We start from the raw sequence: 17,198 nt of genomic DNA on the forward strand, positions 1-17,198 counted from the left end.
TAGTCCATCACATGTCATTCAATCTTTAGCCAAGTCACAAGCTCTTCAAGTGAGCTGTGACATAAGCATTCCCATGTCTTTTTTAAGCTTTTTTTTGTGAAGGGACTTATGACTGGATGTACCAAGGGACTTTGGCAGCTGGTTCCTCCTTTTTTTTTCACCTTCAGTGTTTACTCTTGGAGCTGTGATATATTTTCTTGTTGTCTGATTGCCCAATCCGCTCCGAGCTCAACAAGAAGGGCATGTTTTTTTTTATACTCACAGCATAAGCGCGCGTTTATAATGGAGATCAGTGGCGTGTTTGGTGTGGAGCACGCTGAGTACGTTTAACAAATTTATTCCTTAAAGTATGGTCTTTGCGTACACACAGAACGCGTGCAAGAACCCGCTTGGAGAACTCACAACCACCTGTCTTTCTTTTGCCGCTTGGGGGTGCACTTTACCTCAGGGCAGATCGTATGCAAGCTTGCAACTTTCTCTTCAGATCAGCTGACTTCCATGTTTTGCTTTTCAGTGTGTGCCATTCAATTCAAAAGAAAGTCTCGAGCAGTTTGTGACTTCTTGATTGCATATCTGTGCCTGCCCAGATGATGTCTGATCACGCGGCAAACTCATCCTGAATTTTCCCCACCCTCTCTTCCCCCCCCCCCCGACCAGGTGCCAACGAGCTTCCCGAGAGCCTGACCAAGTACGAGGCGGAGGCCGTGGTGACGGCCCTGCGCAACAACTTCCTACCGCGCCTTCACGGCAGCGATGCCGAGATGTTCATCAGCATGGTGGAGGACGTGTTCCCGGACGTCCGAGTTCCCATGGGCTTCGCCGGGCAGGACGAAGTCTCCAAGACAAATGGTAATAAAAGGGCTCCTCTTGGAGCTGATAACAAGAAGCTAGCGGTAATCTTTTGTGATCCAACCAAGCTAAGTGACTCGCTGGTAGCCAGAGCTGCTTTCGAGTCTTACCGGCCTTAAAGAGAATCTTACATAGCATAAAAATCAATAACAACCGTGAAATTTCTTTTTACCTATGCAACATCCATTTTTGTCCGGATAGCAAACTGAGGGATACCTCAATACAAAGAGCTCCGTTTGCTCTTTCTAAAGGCAGTTTGAAACAGAATCAGGGAAAACGCTTCAGTAAGACTCATTTTGTGGGATTGGGTCACACTTCCTGACTGGAAATGTGTTTGTTACACATTCTAAAAAAGGTTCTCCGTTTTTTTGTGTGTGCGGAGTATTGAGAAAAACACTCGTGAGTAATGCTTCGCCGTCAATTTTTGTGCAGGAGAAATGTATTACATGCACATTTTTCAGAAGACCTGTTTATAAAAACGAGGCTGTTTAGTGGGGATACTTGTGAGTAGAGATATCATTCTTCAGCATGGGTCTTTGAGGGAAGGACGGTGGAGGGTCTATCCCTCTTGTTTCTCAGGTCTGTAAAATTGTCCCTCGGACTGACCCTGACAAGAATCATAAATGCTGTGCGTAGACACATGTGACTGTTCACTGACGGCATTCTATGTACATGAAGGTATTGGTAAATGTGTACAAAATGCATTCCCTCAGGACGTCAAGGTGCAAGTTGGCGGTGCTGCTTACTTTCAAGGCAGGTCCTGTCTCGGTGTGAGAGGGAACGTGAACACGCTTCTGTATTACTTGTATGTCAGGTCAAAGACTTGCGACTGCAAATGCAAATGTTGAATCCGTTTCAGCATGGGTGAATTTCACTTGCCAATGCCTTGTGATGTCAAATGTGTTCCACTTAAGCATTCGCCCCATGTGTGAACTGGCCCCAAGCAGGTCATCGAGAAATTTTAAGCTTTTGTGTTGGGCGTACTTACATGTCAAAACGTTGCGGCTTGGAGTTGTATTAAATCTTAAGCATGTAATCCCATGGTCAGCGCAGCTGTGAAACTGAGCCCTGCCAAGCGTCCTGTTCTATCTTCTCACCATTTGAAAATATTTCTCTCCCTCTTTCCACAGGTGAAGTGAGCCTGAACACGCCCGTGGTCAGCACCCACCCGGCCTCCACCACCGCCCAGCTGGTCAGCCCCGCCGGCGGCCAGGACAAGCAGCCGCTGGACGACATCCACTCGGCCATCGCCGTGGCAACCAGCGAGCTGGGACTGTTGCCGGGGACAGCCTTCCAGGCCCGGGTAGCGCAGTTGGCACAACTGACCGACAGCCACCAGACCGTACGCCAACACGAGTCAATTTTTGTTTATAATTATTATAAGGGGGGACAGGGCACCATTTTCTTGATGAACTGATCAGCAGGGCCCGTTTACACTGAGCTTCTGAAAGTGTCTCTCAGTAAATTTATGCAGGGAGGGGAAATGTGAAATTGGCTCGAGAATTGTTGCCTAGGATGTATTTTTTCTTCAAAAAAAGTTGGCTTGAAACCAGTCATGAGGGTCATAAAGGGCACTTTTTTACAAGTTTACAAACAATGCCTTTCCCTTGTGAACGTAAGCCAAAGTTTTCTGTTGATTTTTGAACATTTTCAATATAAGCTGAAATAGAGTCCTTTCTGTCCATGGAAGTCTCCAACCTATATTCCCTGCACAGTTGTGAGTATTTCCACTTATACGCTGGCATTTCATCTTGTGGTATTTCTGGTTTAAGTGACCCTCTTCAGCAAAACTATTAAAAGTACTTTCATTCAATATTTTTAAACAACAGCATCTTTAGTATAGGAAGTTAGTGTTGTATTGTGTATAATGCCTGCACCAAGTCCCATCAATCTGATAGGTGGGTAGTTGATCACATGTCATTGAATTGTTTGCTCTGTTCCACCCGTTGAATAGAACTTCATTTCACTGGACTGGTTCCTGCCCCCATTTCATTAATTTCATTCCCAGTGACAGGAAAAAGGTTCCATTCCACTCGGCTTGGCCTTTTGAAGTGGAACATGTCATCTGTCACCTCATGAAATTATCCTTACTATTTCACTCGTAAACACTCATACAGTTAGGCACCTTTTATCTGGACGTTCGTAGATTTATTTAGTTTTGGTCTGTTTGTCTCTAGGTCATCGTGGTTGGTCCCGCAGGATGTGGCAAGAGCGAGTGCATTAAGACGTTGGTTGGAGCCCAGCGGGAGATGGGTAACGTCGTCAGCGCCCAGCGGATCTTCACCCAGGCTGTGGAATCGCAAGAGCTCTTGGGCTACTCCGACCCCAAGACTAAGTAAGTTAAACTTGAGTCGAATTTGGTTGTCAAATACTGAGAGCATGTTGCTAGACACGAAGAAACATCCATTTAAGCATGAATTGAATTTGAACGTGCAAAGCAAAATAGTGACTAGTACTCAACGGACCGATTCAGGCATTGATAAACAAATAATGAATGTTTCGCGTGAGTGGAATCGAACGTTCAGTCTGTCACCTCATGAAATTATTCTTACCATTGCACACAAGAAGTCAGGATTGGTGTAGTGGCTTCACCTTCCACCTCTGTGACCCGGGGTTCGAATCTCACCTAGTCCCTGCCTGGTTCCCTGCCTGGTTTCACTTGTATATTTATCTGGTTTTTCTTCCTATCGCTAAAACTGAACATTTCATCTTTGCGTTCGTCTGTGCCACTTACATTCCCCCTGTCTTTGGTATTTTTAGTGATGGATGGACTTTCTCTGTCGGATGGATAGAAATAAACTAAACAAGCGTTCACTATATTCACCATTTGTGTAGCCGATGTTGTAGTCAAGACCAGTCACATGACTGTTCACAAGACCAGTCTAATGTACATGTAGCTGGGTGAACAATGACAAAGGAATGTGTTTGTTGGAGCTTGTTTGATTAGCTTCTGATCTGAAGTCAGACTGGAGGTCTTGTGTTAGCCCTGTGATGATCTTGTGGTGTCTTGTGATGGTCTTAAGAAGTCTCGACGACAGCGCTCTTCCATGCAACCAATCATTTCGATTTCTCTTTCTCCAGGGAGTGGAGAGACGGTCTGTTCATCTCCCTGCTGCGCAAGCTGTGTCTGGTCCACAACACCGACTTCACCCACAGTCGGCCCGTCATGAAGACGCTGCACCTGGACGGCCCCATCGACCCCCGCCAGATGGAGATTTTCGGTTCCGTCTTGCACGGCGACGGCGCACTGGTGCTAGCCAACAATGAGCGCGTCCGCCTGCCGGACAACCTTCGCATCTTTTGGGAGGTACGTGTGTGGCCTCGGTATTTCAAGAGGACAGTGACGTGATTTGACTTCTGGACAACAATGACTGATGACTTGAACTATTGAAAAATGGCTTGTGTAAACATGACTAGTGACTTGACTTAGGAGAACGTGACTTGGGACTTGACGTGGGAGAACATGACTTGGGACTTGACTAGTGGAGAACATGACCTGTGACTTGACTGGGAAGAACATGGCTTGGGACTTGACCTGTGGAAAAACTTGATTTGAGAGAAAATAACTTTTAACTTGACTTGTTACAAATGAGTTGTGATTTGACTTGGGTGAACGTGACTTGGGACTTGACTAGTGGAGAATGTGACCTGTGACTTGGGAGAACATGACTTAGGACTTGACTTGTGGAAAAACTTGACTTGGGAGACAGTAACTTGTGACTTGACTTGCGGCAAAATTAGTAGTGACTTGACTTGAGAGAACATGACTTGGGACTTGACTTGGGAGAACATGACTTGGGACTTGACTTGGGAGAACATGACTTGGGACTTGACTTGGGAGAACATGACTTGGGACTTGACTTGGGAGAACATGACTTGGGACTTGATAGTCAAAAAAATGACTTGTGGAAAAACTTGACTTGAGAGAAAATGACTTGTAACTTGTGGAAAAATGACTTGTGGAAACATGGCATGTTGAATGGCATTTACCTGTTAATGTTACCATGCTGTGCCTAACATATTTTATTTTTCCTCATTTTGGCAGATGGAGTCCGCAGCTAATCTGAGTCCCGCCGTGCTGTCTGAGGCAGGCTTGCTGTCCATGGACACCTCGGACGTCTCCTGGCGGCTGGTGCTGGCCAGCTGGCTGGACCGCTGTGCCGACAGGGACCAGCCCATCCTGCGTTCCCTGACCGACCGCTACGTGGGGCCCACCCTGGACCACCTGGACCGCTGCACCAAGCCTGAGATGATGGTGGCGGGTGGGACAAGGGAGAGAGGGGAGGGGCGCGTGGTCGGGGCCGGGAGGAACAAGGGGAGGATGAAGAGGATGGTGGACGTGTCAGAGATGAGCATGGTCATGACTTTCTGCAGCCTCCTGGAGGTAAGTTGGGGAGGAAACCGGACCTCAGGGTGTGGCTTTGCTGCTGGAAGAACACCCAGATATTCAGCCCATTAATCTCCTACTTCATATTAGCGTTGCTTACCTTACATTAGAGATGTGGTATTGTGTAATTTTAAAATGTACACATTAAAGAGTAAGCATAAACTCAACTGACAAATTCCTGAAATTGCCGTTAACCCCTTCACGGCGGGATTATTTTGACCTCGACTGCTGGGCTGCGGTATGCCCTGAATGGAGGGCTTTGTCCAGCAGCAGGCCCCATTGAACCAGCAGCTGCATGGTGAATAGACTGTATGTGTGGTATGCACTAATCCTCACACAATGGGGCGGTAGTAGCAGTCCTCCATAGCGAAGGGGTTAAACGAATCTGCCGATTTGGTATCGGTTAATTGCTTTACAGTTGAATGGTTTTGACCGTGCAATCTGTGTATGTAAGGGTGCGTCTCGTAATAAAAGAAGGTTGCAGTTGCACAGCCATCTTGCATTTTTTCCATTTTTTTTTAGTTGTCATTACTTGCTTTTACATTACAACTAGAGGTGTTTCCAAGGTAACGTTATGCCACTAAAGGATGGGACTTGATTCAAAGGAAGACTTTAAAAACCCTTGGTGGTGACAAAACTTTGGTCCTTTTTACTGGTTCCGAGCATGAGTGCGTTCCGAGCATGCACAGTACCTTCCACTAGACCACTTTGTCTGCTGCCACCATGTGTCTTAGGCCGTGTCCGAAACGGGCTTCCAGAGCTACGGCTAGGTCTATTGTCTACGCGTCTCCACACATTTCCAATGGAGCGAAGACCTAGACCTAGCTCTAGACAAGATGCAGCCTTAGAGTCCCCCCATTCCATCCCAGCTCATAATGCGGCTATTGTTCAGTTCCATTCAGTGTGCAGGCAACTTGCACACTGCCAATCAAGTCAAAGGGAACAGTGGTCCTGTCAATTTGTAGCATCAATGCAGTGTGTTGCTACATGACTGGTGATACTTGCCTCCTTTTTTTCTCCGCTTAAAACTCCTAGCATCGTACTCTTATATATCAGTGCAATTTGTAATGGCTAGTGAGTTCAAAATAAATGTCTGTTGAATCGAACGGAATTGAGCGATATCAGACTGATTTGAATAGAATCAAATCAAATCTAATCGATGGAATCGAATCATGGAGAAAAATGGCAGCAATGGTGTGAACTGAATTTGCAGCAGTGATCTTGTTTCTCCGCTTTTTGTTTGTTTTATGCTTAGCTCTGTGATTTCTGAACACATTAATCCGTCTGCTGAGCTATTGGCATTGCCGTCAGGGGTAACAAACAAACAGTATATCTTTGATGCACTCTGTCCCGAAAAATGACCCTGTTCTCAGTGCTGATATAGTTTTCTCAAAAATAGCCATACGTACCCGAATGTGCACAGTATTTTGCTCACTAGAAGAACAGATAATTGTCAGTAACGTTTTTCCTTTCATTTCTGCAGGCCTTAATCTCCCAAAGTACAGAGCTTGAGCCGATCCACTACGAGCGCTATGTCAACTTTGCCTGCGTCTGGGCCTTCGCCGGTACCCTGGAGGAGCGTGACCGGTCGGCCTTCAGCGCCTGGTGGCTCAACCAGTGGGGAGAGTACATTGATTACCCAGACGGGGCGGATGTAAGTACATGTATGACTTGGCCCTAGGCTGCTTCTGTGTCAAAAGTTGCGGCTGTGGCTGGCGATAATGCAAGTGTTCTGTGAGAAGTGAAGTTAGCCCTAGCCAGTGGCTTGTACAGAAGCAGAAGGACATAGCCCCAGGATGTGTCAAAAGTTGCAGCTGTGGCTTTCAGAGCCATCCTGGAGTTTACATGAAAGCATTAAAAGACACTCTTCGTTATCATGGGGACTGTTACTTGCATATTAAAGAAAAGACCATACAGTACTTACCTCGAAGGAAGAATTGGCAGAAAATGTTAATATAACTTTCTTGAATTGGTGACAGAAAAAGCAGCAAATCGACACATAGTGAAATATTCTTAGGGTTAGGGCAATATATTCCCAGGGTCAGGACAATATATTCTCAGGGTTAGGGCAATATATTCTCAGGGTTATGGCAATGTATCTATCATGGATTTGGAGCGCAAACTCCCCAGACGTGTAAAACGTTATTGTTGCTGGGGCCTAAATACCCCTATGGAGATGCTACTGGTCTTTGAATTTGTGCACATTCCGGTGAAAATCAGTCGTGTACATCATGCTATAGTTGTGCACATATTAGTGCATGCATGCAGTATGCCTCTTCAGGAGGGTCACTAGAGTGCTGTGCACTGTTGTCACTTGGTAGTGTGACCTCTCTGCCAAAGGTGAAGGAGCGTGTTAGCCAGCTCTTAAAAAAGCAAAGAGAACTTCACACTGCATTAGCAACTCTTTTTTCTAGGATCTGATTTGCATTTGTTTATTTTAAAAGTATTCTGGCTTCCTCTTTTTATTTGCCTCCTTGTCCAGGTGTTTGATTACTTTGTGGATGGTGATACCCAGCAGTTTGTGCACTGGAGCGAGGCTGTGCCACCTTACAGCATGCCGCCTCATGAGGGCATCCCGCCCGACGCATTCGTGCACACCATCAGTGTAGAGGTTCGTATTAATTTCTTCTTCCAGTTATCTGCCCTGTGTTGTATCTTCTTAAAAAAATTGAAAGAATAAAGTATATTTTACATTTTGGTTCTGGCTCTTGCTTGGTAATGGTCAAATCCATCACATGTCCAGTTTCATTCAGCCCAGTCACAAGGCCTTTAACACGTCTTTTTTACAAGTCCTTCGGCAAGTCCAGTTCCAAAGTCCTTCAGCAAGTCTAGTTCCAAAGTCCTTAAGCAAGTCTAGTTCCAAAGTCCTTCAGCAAGTCCAGTTCCAAAGTCCTTAAGCAAGTCCAGTTCCAAAGTCGTTCAGCGAGTCCAGTTCCAAAGTCCTTCAGCAAGTCCAGTTCCAAAGTCCTTCAGCAAGTCCGGTTCCAAAGTCCTTCAGCAAGTCCAGTCACAAGCCCTTTTATGAAGCTCCTTGTTTTGCTGCGGGGTCGTAAAACATTTGTACCGATTTCTGACTTGTCAATGTTGGCAGGTATGCTACAGCGCTTGCTCTTAGCTAAAAACCCTAGACATGGACTCGAATGAAGACCTTGGTACGAACCATCCATCATCACTTGTTCTCAACGAGAGGGTTTCTTGTTACAAGTATTTTTTTTCTGTTACATTGAATAGCAAATCTCCTACTTGCTGAGCCTCTTGTCCGATGCTGGCAGACCAGTGCTGCTCACTGGGGAAGGAGGTTGTGGCAAGACCGCCATCGTCAATGACAGGATTCGAACCGTCTGCTCCGGTGAGGTAGCAGAGGTGCTGTCCCTCTCAATCACAACCAACAGGCAAGTTGCAGATTCTCAACCTGACACCACCAACCCCCATTAGGAATCGGAACAACCTCCAGCAAATGAGTAAACCTGGCCTCAACATTTAAGGAAGAGCTTGAATGTATTTTGATTTTTCTCCCCTTTAATAATCATAACACCATTTCTGACCGGATGCAGTGATATTCAGAAGTCATTTTGGCTGTAATTTTTTTTTCAGTTTGTATTAGAAAGAACAAGCTGAGTTTGGTTTGCCAACCCTGGCATCCTGATACAACTGGTCATCATAATGAAACCGATGACGGTCCTGCTTGATTCACAGTGCCCCAGATAAAATTGAAAGGCCTCAAAACTGGCATTGGCGACATGTGACTCAGTTTGTTAGATTGGGTCACATTTTTAAATGGACCCTTTTAAAATACGTGTTCTTCATGATTCGTCTCAGCACAGGGGAGGAACTGTACAATTTGTTAATGACAATGTTTTGGATAGATTTTCGGGGGCTGAGCAAAAAAGGATTTGCCAACTGAATTTTCAACTAAGCAGCTCAACGATTGCTAGTGAAATAGGCCACACGGCGACTTGGTTGGTAACCTGCAACAAAATTTCCGTACTCTTACAGCAATTCATTTTTACTTACCTTCCTGTGAAACTGGTCCGCTGTCATAGAAGAACGGGCCTTGGTTCCCGACGGAGTCGTCTAAAAGGTTCTAAAATGCTAATTTACCCCCACCCCACCCTCCCCTTTGGGCTTTGTATTATGAAGGTTCACCACGAGCCGCGTGCTGTGGCAGAGACTGGAGGAGCGGCTGGAGTGGAAACACGGCCGGACCTACGTGCCCAAAGGGAGCAAGAAGTTGATGTGTCACGTGGACGATCTCAACCTGGCCCGCGTAAGTCGTGACTGGTTCCAAAAGAGAAGACCCACGGCACAGAATGTGCCTCGTGTAGGATATGAAGAAAATGATTTATAGATAGATAGGCTTCTGGAGTAGCTGACAGTAACACCAGCAAGTTCCTCGTGAGGCATCTGCAGGACGGAGCTTTTGGGGGGGGGCTTACGCAGTTTGGAGCACATGCTATCTTGACAGCTTTTGAGGTCGAAATTCTGTGCCTTGAAGAAGGAACGGTTAACTCTGAAAGTTTGACCATACTTCTTTTTTTGTTTTGGAAATGAGAAGAAAACATTAATGTTCAAGAAATACTTTTTTGTCTCTCCATTTAAAAATTTTAGCCTGTAGATGCGACAAGAAATTTTCTTTAGATAAAATTAATTTTTTTTTGTTAATAAATACAAGACAATCATTTTTTATCAGTGGACAGAGATAGTTTTGAGCACTGTCATGTTCAAATTTACTCCATCGTAGAGGAAATCATGTACAGTTCCTATAATATCCTGTGTGGGTGCGTTTGAGCGAGTTACTCGCGTTATCAAAACGAGTATACTCCTGAGCGCTCGAACGGCTGGAGTATGACCCGAGGGTCAGCGAGAGTATACTCCTGTACCCGAGAGTAATGCACACCCATTCTACTCGTGTTAACAGGAGTTACCATGACAACGCATCCTATTAGTCCTAATTGTCTGTCATGTGGATGAATACAGCCAACATATTTGCATGTTGAATTGCCATCAAAGTCTAATTCCTTTTCACTGTTTTTGTCAGGTGGATGAATACGGTCGGCAGTCAGCCTGTGAGATGGTCCGCCAGCACCTGGACTCCGGCGGCATGTATGAGCCCGACACCCACAGGCTGCGGGAGGTCAAGAACGTGACCTACGTCACCACGATCAATCCCAACTCTCCGGCCAGCGTGCCCCGGCCCAGCCAGCGCCTCCTCAGACACTTCTCCGTCTTCAGCGTGCCTTACCCCAAGTAAGACTTCACCACGTCAAATCCTCGGCTTGTGCGGTGTACATGTAAATGTTATATACCAGGTTCTTCACTTCCACACCAATGTATATATTCACACAGTACTTTCCACCTGGTCGGCGAGTCGTGGGAAACTCCCACCTGAGCAAGCCAGTGATTTTTTTCACAGCTCTCGGACCCCACTGAGAATACAGAGGGAATCATATATGCCTCTGTATAAGTTCAATCATGTTATAAGATTAATATCTTCCAACATGAAGCCATCTTAATTCCATTGTTTAGGCCTACCACTTAAATCACGCTGACTTACACGTTGTGGCAATGGATCTATTGTGATAAAGAGATTTCCCAAAGTGGGTGTATCAGGCAGTGGGCACTTCTAAGGGGAAGAGAGTTTCATCCCTCTAATGCAGTCACTTATAAACCTAATATCGAACCTGCCAACCATGAATATCCGTACACTCCAGGTCCAGTGAAGTTCATAGTACATGTATCCTCTATATCCCGCTGAATACTAAAAATGTACGAGGTGCTGGTTTCTAAAAACCAGTCACATCATGAATATTCATGATACATTCATTCCCTCTAGGTCCAGTGAAGTTCACAGCATCTTCACCACCCTACTGAATACCCACTTCCTTACCCCAGCCACCACCTCCTCAACGTCAGCCAGAGACAAAGTGAGTTTGTTCGAGTCGTGGCCAAAGACACTCGCTTGAGTTCTGAACTTTGAGTAGGTCAGGGAGTATTGCAGTCGAGTCCATCACAAGTCCATCACAAATTCATCCCAAGACATCCAGTCTTAAGCTAAGTCCCAAGCTATTCAAAGGCGGTGTGACAAAAGCCTTCCGTTATCATTGTTCACCCTGATGTTTATGACAAAACTTATGAATGGCCTTATGAAAGGACTTTTAAGTAAGATTTGAAGCTTTGCTTGGTGGATGAAACATGAGAAATGGGTTTGCGGGTGCACCATGGAATCAATCTCTTTTGGACGAGGTGTGGTTCTTAAAAGAACCGGTGAGTATAATCTCTCCTGAGGACGACCAGAGCAAACGTCGAGTTTATACTCACCGGTTCTTTTAAGAACCACACCTCGTCCAAAAGAGATTGCTTCCATGATGTACCCGCAAACCCATTTCTCATGAAAGGACTTTTGATGAACTCAGCTCCAACGCTGGATCGGAGCAATTGAAATAGAAATAGCCGATTCATTCAATACTTCTCCGAGGGAGCTATACGTGCTCCAGGATGTTAAAAAAGTTCATGTCCCACACCACAGCGATCAACGACTGTTTTCTCATACCTGTGACTGAAGGAATTTATCTAAGGAAATGAGCTCTGAATGTCAGAAGTTCAGAAGACGATAGGCCTACCATTAAACTATAATTAACATAACAGGTGTCAATGATACCCTCTGCGAATGCACTGTTCCCTCACTGTGGGCACCAGTGAGTACAAGCGCACATGTCATGTCTTCTGGTTAGCGGTCCCTGCGTAACCTTGTGCGTTGCGGGGGACAGGAACAAGTCTATTATACAAGCCTTGACAATTGATCAAATTGCTCGGTTACCTATGCACAAAACGTAGTGTGGGTACCATGCAAAATTGACTAAATGAGCAACAGCGGTCGATCTCGAGCACATGCTATTGGCAGAATGTGGTGTCTCACGGTGAGTGTGATATGCGGATATGTCGCGCTGTCATGTGATCTATCTGGGCCAGTGAACAGGCAATATCCAAGACAGAGGTACGACAGTCTAAGATCGTTCCACAACTGCGCCCTTGGTTGTGACAAAATTAAAACATAGATCTCTCTCTTTCTATGTCACAGTCATATGTTTGCCTACCAGTGGCCTGTAAACTGGCTAGCCACCAGTACAAGAGCTAAACATGAATTCACAGTGTTCAAAACTTAGAACACCGGATAATAGACCCTGTTACCCACAAAACCAACTCAAGATGACGGTAGAATTCCCCCCCCCAATTTTCCGCAGCGTCATCACATCATCGACAAAGAAGAGGAGCAGTTGCGCGCCCTGATGTCCATGGTGGTCAACGTCACCATCGAGGTCCAGGACCGGATGCGGGCCATGTACCTGCCCACGGCCGAGCGCTGTCATTACGTCTTCACCCTGAGAGACATGCGGAAGATATTCAGGTAGCTTTCAATGGTTTCATGACACAAATTTCTCCCATTTCAATTCTCCCCAAATCCCAAGTCCTTTTCGAAGAAAAGATTATAAATGGGAGTGTGTCTCCCGTGGGAATTGAAGTATCAATTCAATCATGCCCCCTACAGGTGGCCAATCAATTGGCTAGATATTGCCCCCACTGATGGCCGTGCCCAAATCAGTCATGTACTCTTTATCTAGATCTGTAGCAGAGGTCAAAAGGATCACCACCAGGGGGTAATAAAAAATATGTCCGCTGGCGAAAGCTGTCATTTCAGAATGGATGTTTTCTTTCCAAGTTGGAGAGGTCTAACTCGGATTCGTTTAAATGGCAGAAATTCGTGACATATCCAGCAAAAATTCGTCTGGTCAAACATTTATGTATTTCACGACTGAAAGAGGTCAGTGAGCCTGTTCAGTATTTCAAACGGGCATTTCAAAAAGACATTTCAAAAGGGCAAGGTTATTTGAGAACAAAGAGGACGTGTGCGTTGGTGTATGGCTACGCTGCTAGGGCCGACCGTGCGAGCGCGCATAAAGCTGTTCTCGAAATGACCGCGGACGCACTTCATTCTGGGCAGGCGCTGTTGGAATACCAAACAGGCTCCTTGCTAAGACTCTAAACTTTCTGGCTATCATTCTTTTTCTGCAGCTGATGAATAGGTTGGTGTGCTTTATTCACATTCCCATGTAAATTAATTATATTGAGAAAAGAGCTCATTTAGTACTTCAGTTGTCAAGTACTTACTTGTGGCCGAATATTTTGCTTTGCGTCAAGTACTTACATGCTCATTTGACTTAATATTTCCCGTTCCCATGTAAATGTAGTGCGTAAATTGAAATGCTCATTAAAGTGCTTGTGTTATTGCGTACTTTCCTGTGTTTAAAAATTGAATTAAAAATAGAGGGTTTGACTGATCAGTCACTGAAGGAGAACAGAAGTCAAGAATAAGTCAAGTCTGCTCATTTGTATTCAATTTATGTCTTTTTGATACTAAATGTACAATACATCTCTGTGAGAGGAGAGTTAAGGAGAGTTTTATAGGGCTGTTTTAGGAACTGATAGGACAAAGATTTATTCCGCAGGAACATCTGTCTGTCACTCCGGCCAAACGCGACTCGAGAGAACCTGCTTTTGTTGTGGCGGCACGAGTGCGAGTTCATCTATGGTCAGCGGCTGGTCAGTCCCGTGGACTTTGACCGCTACCAGCAGGCGTTTGTGACCGCGGCCAGGAAGGAGTTCTCCAGTGAAGAGTTGGTGAGAAAACTTTAATAGCTCAAGAGAAAATTACAAAACCATGCTTTGTAGTGAAGGAGTAAATTCTCTTTTTTTTAAACCGCATTCTGGGTATTAGTGGTGTACCTAGCTGTCTGGTCCAGAATGACAAAGTGGGACTAACGATTTCTACAAAATATCCGGCATGCAACTCTTCCTCAGATCAGCTGATTTCCATATTTTTCAATTGAAAATCGAAAAAACACTGTACAAAGTCTTGTAAAGATCGGATTTCCTTTTTGGGGGGGTCAAAGTTCAAGTTGGATGCCTGAAATTATTATCCACGTTTTTGTCTTCCTAAAAGAATTCTCCATGCCCCCCTCCTGAAAGATGGTAGTACCCATTTCAGAAATGTTAGCACTTTAAATTCCTTTAAAAAAAGTTGGCAACATGCCTGGCCAATCCCCCGCCCCTACTGGGTACACTGCTCCTTGTAATGCAGGTTTGGAATATCTGGGTGTGAAGGAAACATTTTGAAATTCTGGACCTCTTTTCTAACAGTATTATTCTATTCCAAAGTCTGGAAATGTAAAATGCCTATTTGCCAAAACAATCCTATATTTGCCAATAACTTGGCTTGAGTTTCCTTCTTCAACTGTATTAATTTTCAATGTGCCAGCTTTGTGTTTCAAAAAGCCAAGGTCTTTCGGGAACAAAGTGCACACGTATGGCTGCGCCGATAGGACACACTATCGTGCGCGCATATAGCTGTTCCTGAAGAGAATCGTACAGAGCATGCACTGTTGGAATACCGAACTGATTCATTGTCAAGTTTTCCTCTGCCATTTTAACTTCCTCATTTGAATCCTCCGCTGACTTTCCTGTTTTCCCCTGGCAATTGTAACCATTTTCAAGAAACTTGACGGTCCCCGGCCGGAATGGCAGTTGCTTCATATGGTAATTGGCATGGCACTACTCACCACCAGAGCGATCGTCCTAAATCGCACTGATATAACCAAGCACCAGTCACTCTTGATGAGAAACGTGCACTCGTATCAGCCACAACTGAGACTTCACAACAGATTTCTCAATTTCTCATTCAAAGAAAGAGTTGATTGTCTCTGTAGTAACGGCAGAGAAGCACTTACCGCCAAGACATACAGAGGCGGCCTGTTTAATACTCGAGTTAATGCAGATACAAACTCTTACTCACACGAACGGCAGAATTATAGCTCGTGGTTATAAACGAGGGCATTCTCTCAGGAGAGGAGTGTTAAAGGTCTCGCATTACACAGTCATTTCACGATGGTACAAATATTGAGTGTTTTCCGTTGGCACGACGTGATGCGAGAGTGATAATGCAGGCAATAATTTCCTGCACCCATGCGTATCGAGAGTACCTCACACGAACGCAGCCACAGCAATTTGAAGACGATTCTCAAGTTGGGCCGAGTTTATCGAGTACCCTTAAATTCCATCAGTTTGCCTGTAGACCCCGAAGAGAACGTGAAAAATCTAAAAAAAAAACATCTGTCACACTCTTACAATGCATGATGGAAGAAAAATCCAAGCTTTGTATTCTGGGGTGTAGCTTACCGTCAAGGGCAGGTTGAGGTAAGCAACAAAAAGTACCCCAAGGATTGGCTGTAAAATGAAGGTGAATATTCTGAATAAGTAGCAAAGAGGAAATTTTAAAGCATTGAAGGTCTCCCCTCTTACACACACCATTTTACACCCTTCACTTGTATTATTGCACGCTAGAGACCATAGTTCATTACAATTTGTCCAATCACTGTGTCATTGCACCTACACATCAGCATATGTAATAAAACTGTACAACACGACATCACGTTTATGCCCACGTCGTGAGTGTTGATGTTTATACGGCGTATTTGTGATTTGCTGTTCAAAACTTGATCACAGATTGTGCAGTAGAGTTGGAGATTTGCTTCGACATTTTAAATGTTTGAGAGAATTTTCCACCGTAGTTTTTTTAAATAAAACCCACCTTGAAGATCAGTGCATGAAACACACTTAGGGCCAGTTCATACTAAATGCAAAAGAGAAACGAACGTGAAATTGTGACATCAGATCCTATACTTGCTGGCAGTTTGCTGGCATTTCAACCTGACTAAATTCCGCTGCAGATAACTGAATATCAAATTTTTTTTTCGCGTTTGCCACAAGTGTGAACTAGTCTCAGGTGTCTGTCTTTTCAGCTGCTCAGCCTTTGCCACTCTCAACAGCTTCAGGTCATAATCCCAAGCCCTTTTCTAAGTCCGATTTTCAACTTCCCCACATTCCAACTACCCGACAGCTGCAGCTGGTCATCAACCCCTCCCAGCCCCTCTTCAGCAACCTGGTCCAGCAGGACTCGGGCATCGTGACGGCCGGCGGCTACCGCTCGGCCACCTCCACGGCCAGCAGCAGCATCGGGGAGGAGGACCCCACTGACCAGTACCGGCCCTGCGAGGACGTGGAGGGTGTGAGGACGCTGCTGCGGGACGCTGTGGAGGAGTACAACAAGTCGCACGCCAAGATCAAGCTGGCCCTCTACAGGGTGAGCAGAGGGGTGTGAGGTTTTTATTCGGGGGGGGGCAGTTTTCAGATTTGAGGATTCTCGATCTGAAAATTCGGCATTGAAGGGGTTCGGTCACCCAGGGTTTACTTCTCTTTTGTACTTTCTGCATCAATACATTTTGGCTCGGAAGTCACTTTCGTATTCATCAACCAGAATCAGTTTTCTGTGGTAACACAACGTCCATGCTTCATTAATACCTGCCTCTTTGACCAATAGGCTGCTGTGATAACACAACGTCCAGGCATCATTTGGTACACACTCCTTACATGCCTCTTTGACCAATAGGCTGCTGTGCTGTGAATCAACAGACGGGTGCGCGCACGTGCATCAAACATTTAAGAGCATGCATGTTAGTGTAATGCCACTGCAGTTACGGCATCTCCCTGGGTTACTTTACCTACCTACGATCGGGTGCTATTCCTTGGGAGGCCACTCCCAAAATGCATGTAATATTTGTTAGTGCTGCGAGTGATGTTTTGCACAAGGTTTTAGGAAGCAAACACCCGAAACCAAACACAAGAAATACTGATAAGAGCAACAAGTTTTCCCGAAGAAAGATTGTCAAAGTGAAGTCGCCTTGGATAAAGACACCAGAAAAGCTTGTAAACTTCCATGTCTGAGGACATGGGTTCAGACTCCTAATATTTTTGCTGTTGCAGTTAAACTACTGTGAAATTTCTGGAAGGCGCTGGGGATTTACACATTTTTCTTCAAATGGTCACTGAAAGTGGATGGACTGTGGCTTAT

General features: G+C 45.2%; 1 protein-coding gene across 8 annotated transcripts in view; it reads left to right on the plus strand.

Moving 5' to 3' along the window:
- LOC110983882 (uncharacterized) overlaps positions 1–17,198 on the plus strand; it is a 107,808-nt gene that overhangs the window by 47,894 nt on the left and 42,716 nt on the right. For 7 of the 8 annotated variants that reach the window (XM_087142120.1, XM_087142124.1, XM_087142127.1 and 4 more), the window contains 15 exons: positions 658–849; positions 1,980–2,191; positions 3,027–3,184; positions 3,931–4,156; positions 4,895–5,233; positions 6,720–6,890; positions 7,719–7,847; positions 8,468–8,628; positions 9,377–9,503; positions 10,275–10,483; positions 11,070–11,160; positions 12,478–12,641; positions 13,741–13,912; positions 14,786–14,827; positions 16,188–16,430. In XM_087142120.1, coding sequence (XP_086998246.1) covers positions 658–849; positions 1,980–2,191; positions 3,027–3,184; positions 3,931–4,156; positions 4,895–5,233; positions 6,720–6,890; positions 7,719–7,847; positions 8,468–8,628; positions 9,377–9,503; positions 10,275–10,483; positions 11,070–11,160; positions 12,478–12,641; positions 13,741–13,912; positions 14,786–14,827; positions 16,188–16,430 — 2,636 coding nt within the window. The remainder of the gene's footprint in view (positions 1–657; positions 850–1,979; positions 2,192–3,026; positions 3,185–3,930; positions 4,157–4,894; positions 5,234–6,719; positions 6,891–7,718; positions 7,848–8,467; positions 8,629–9,376; positions 9,504–10,274; positions 10,484–11,069; positions 11,161–12,477; positions 12,642–13,740; positions 13,913–14,785; positions 14,828–16,187; positions 16,431–17,198) is intronic. The other variant, XM_087142126.1, reaches the window with a different exon arrangement.

The sequence above is a fragment of the Acanthaster planci genome, linkage group LG10, assembly GCF_054643075.1.
Source record: "Acanthaster planci isolate LZ-2023a linkage group LG10, COTS_SCS, whole genome shotgun sequence".
NCBI lineage: Eukaryota > Metazoa > Echinodermata > Asteroidea > Valvatida > Acanthasteridae > Acanthaster > Acanthaster planci.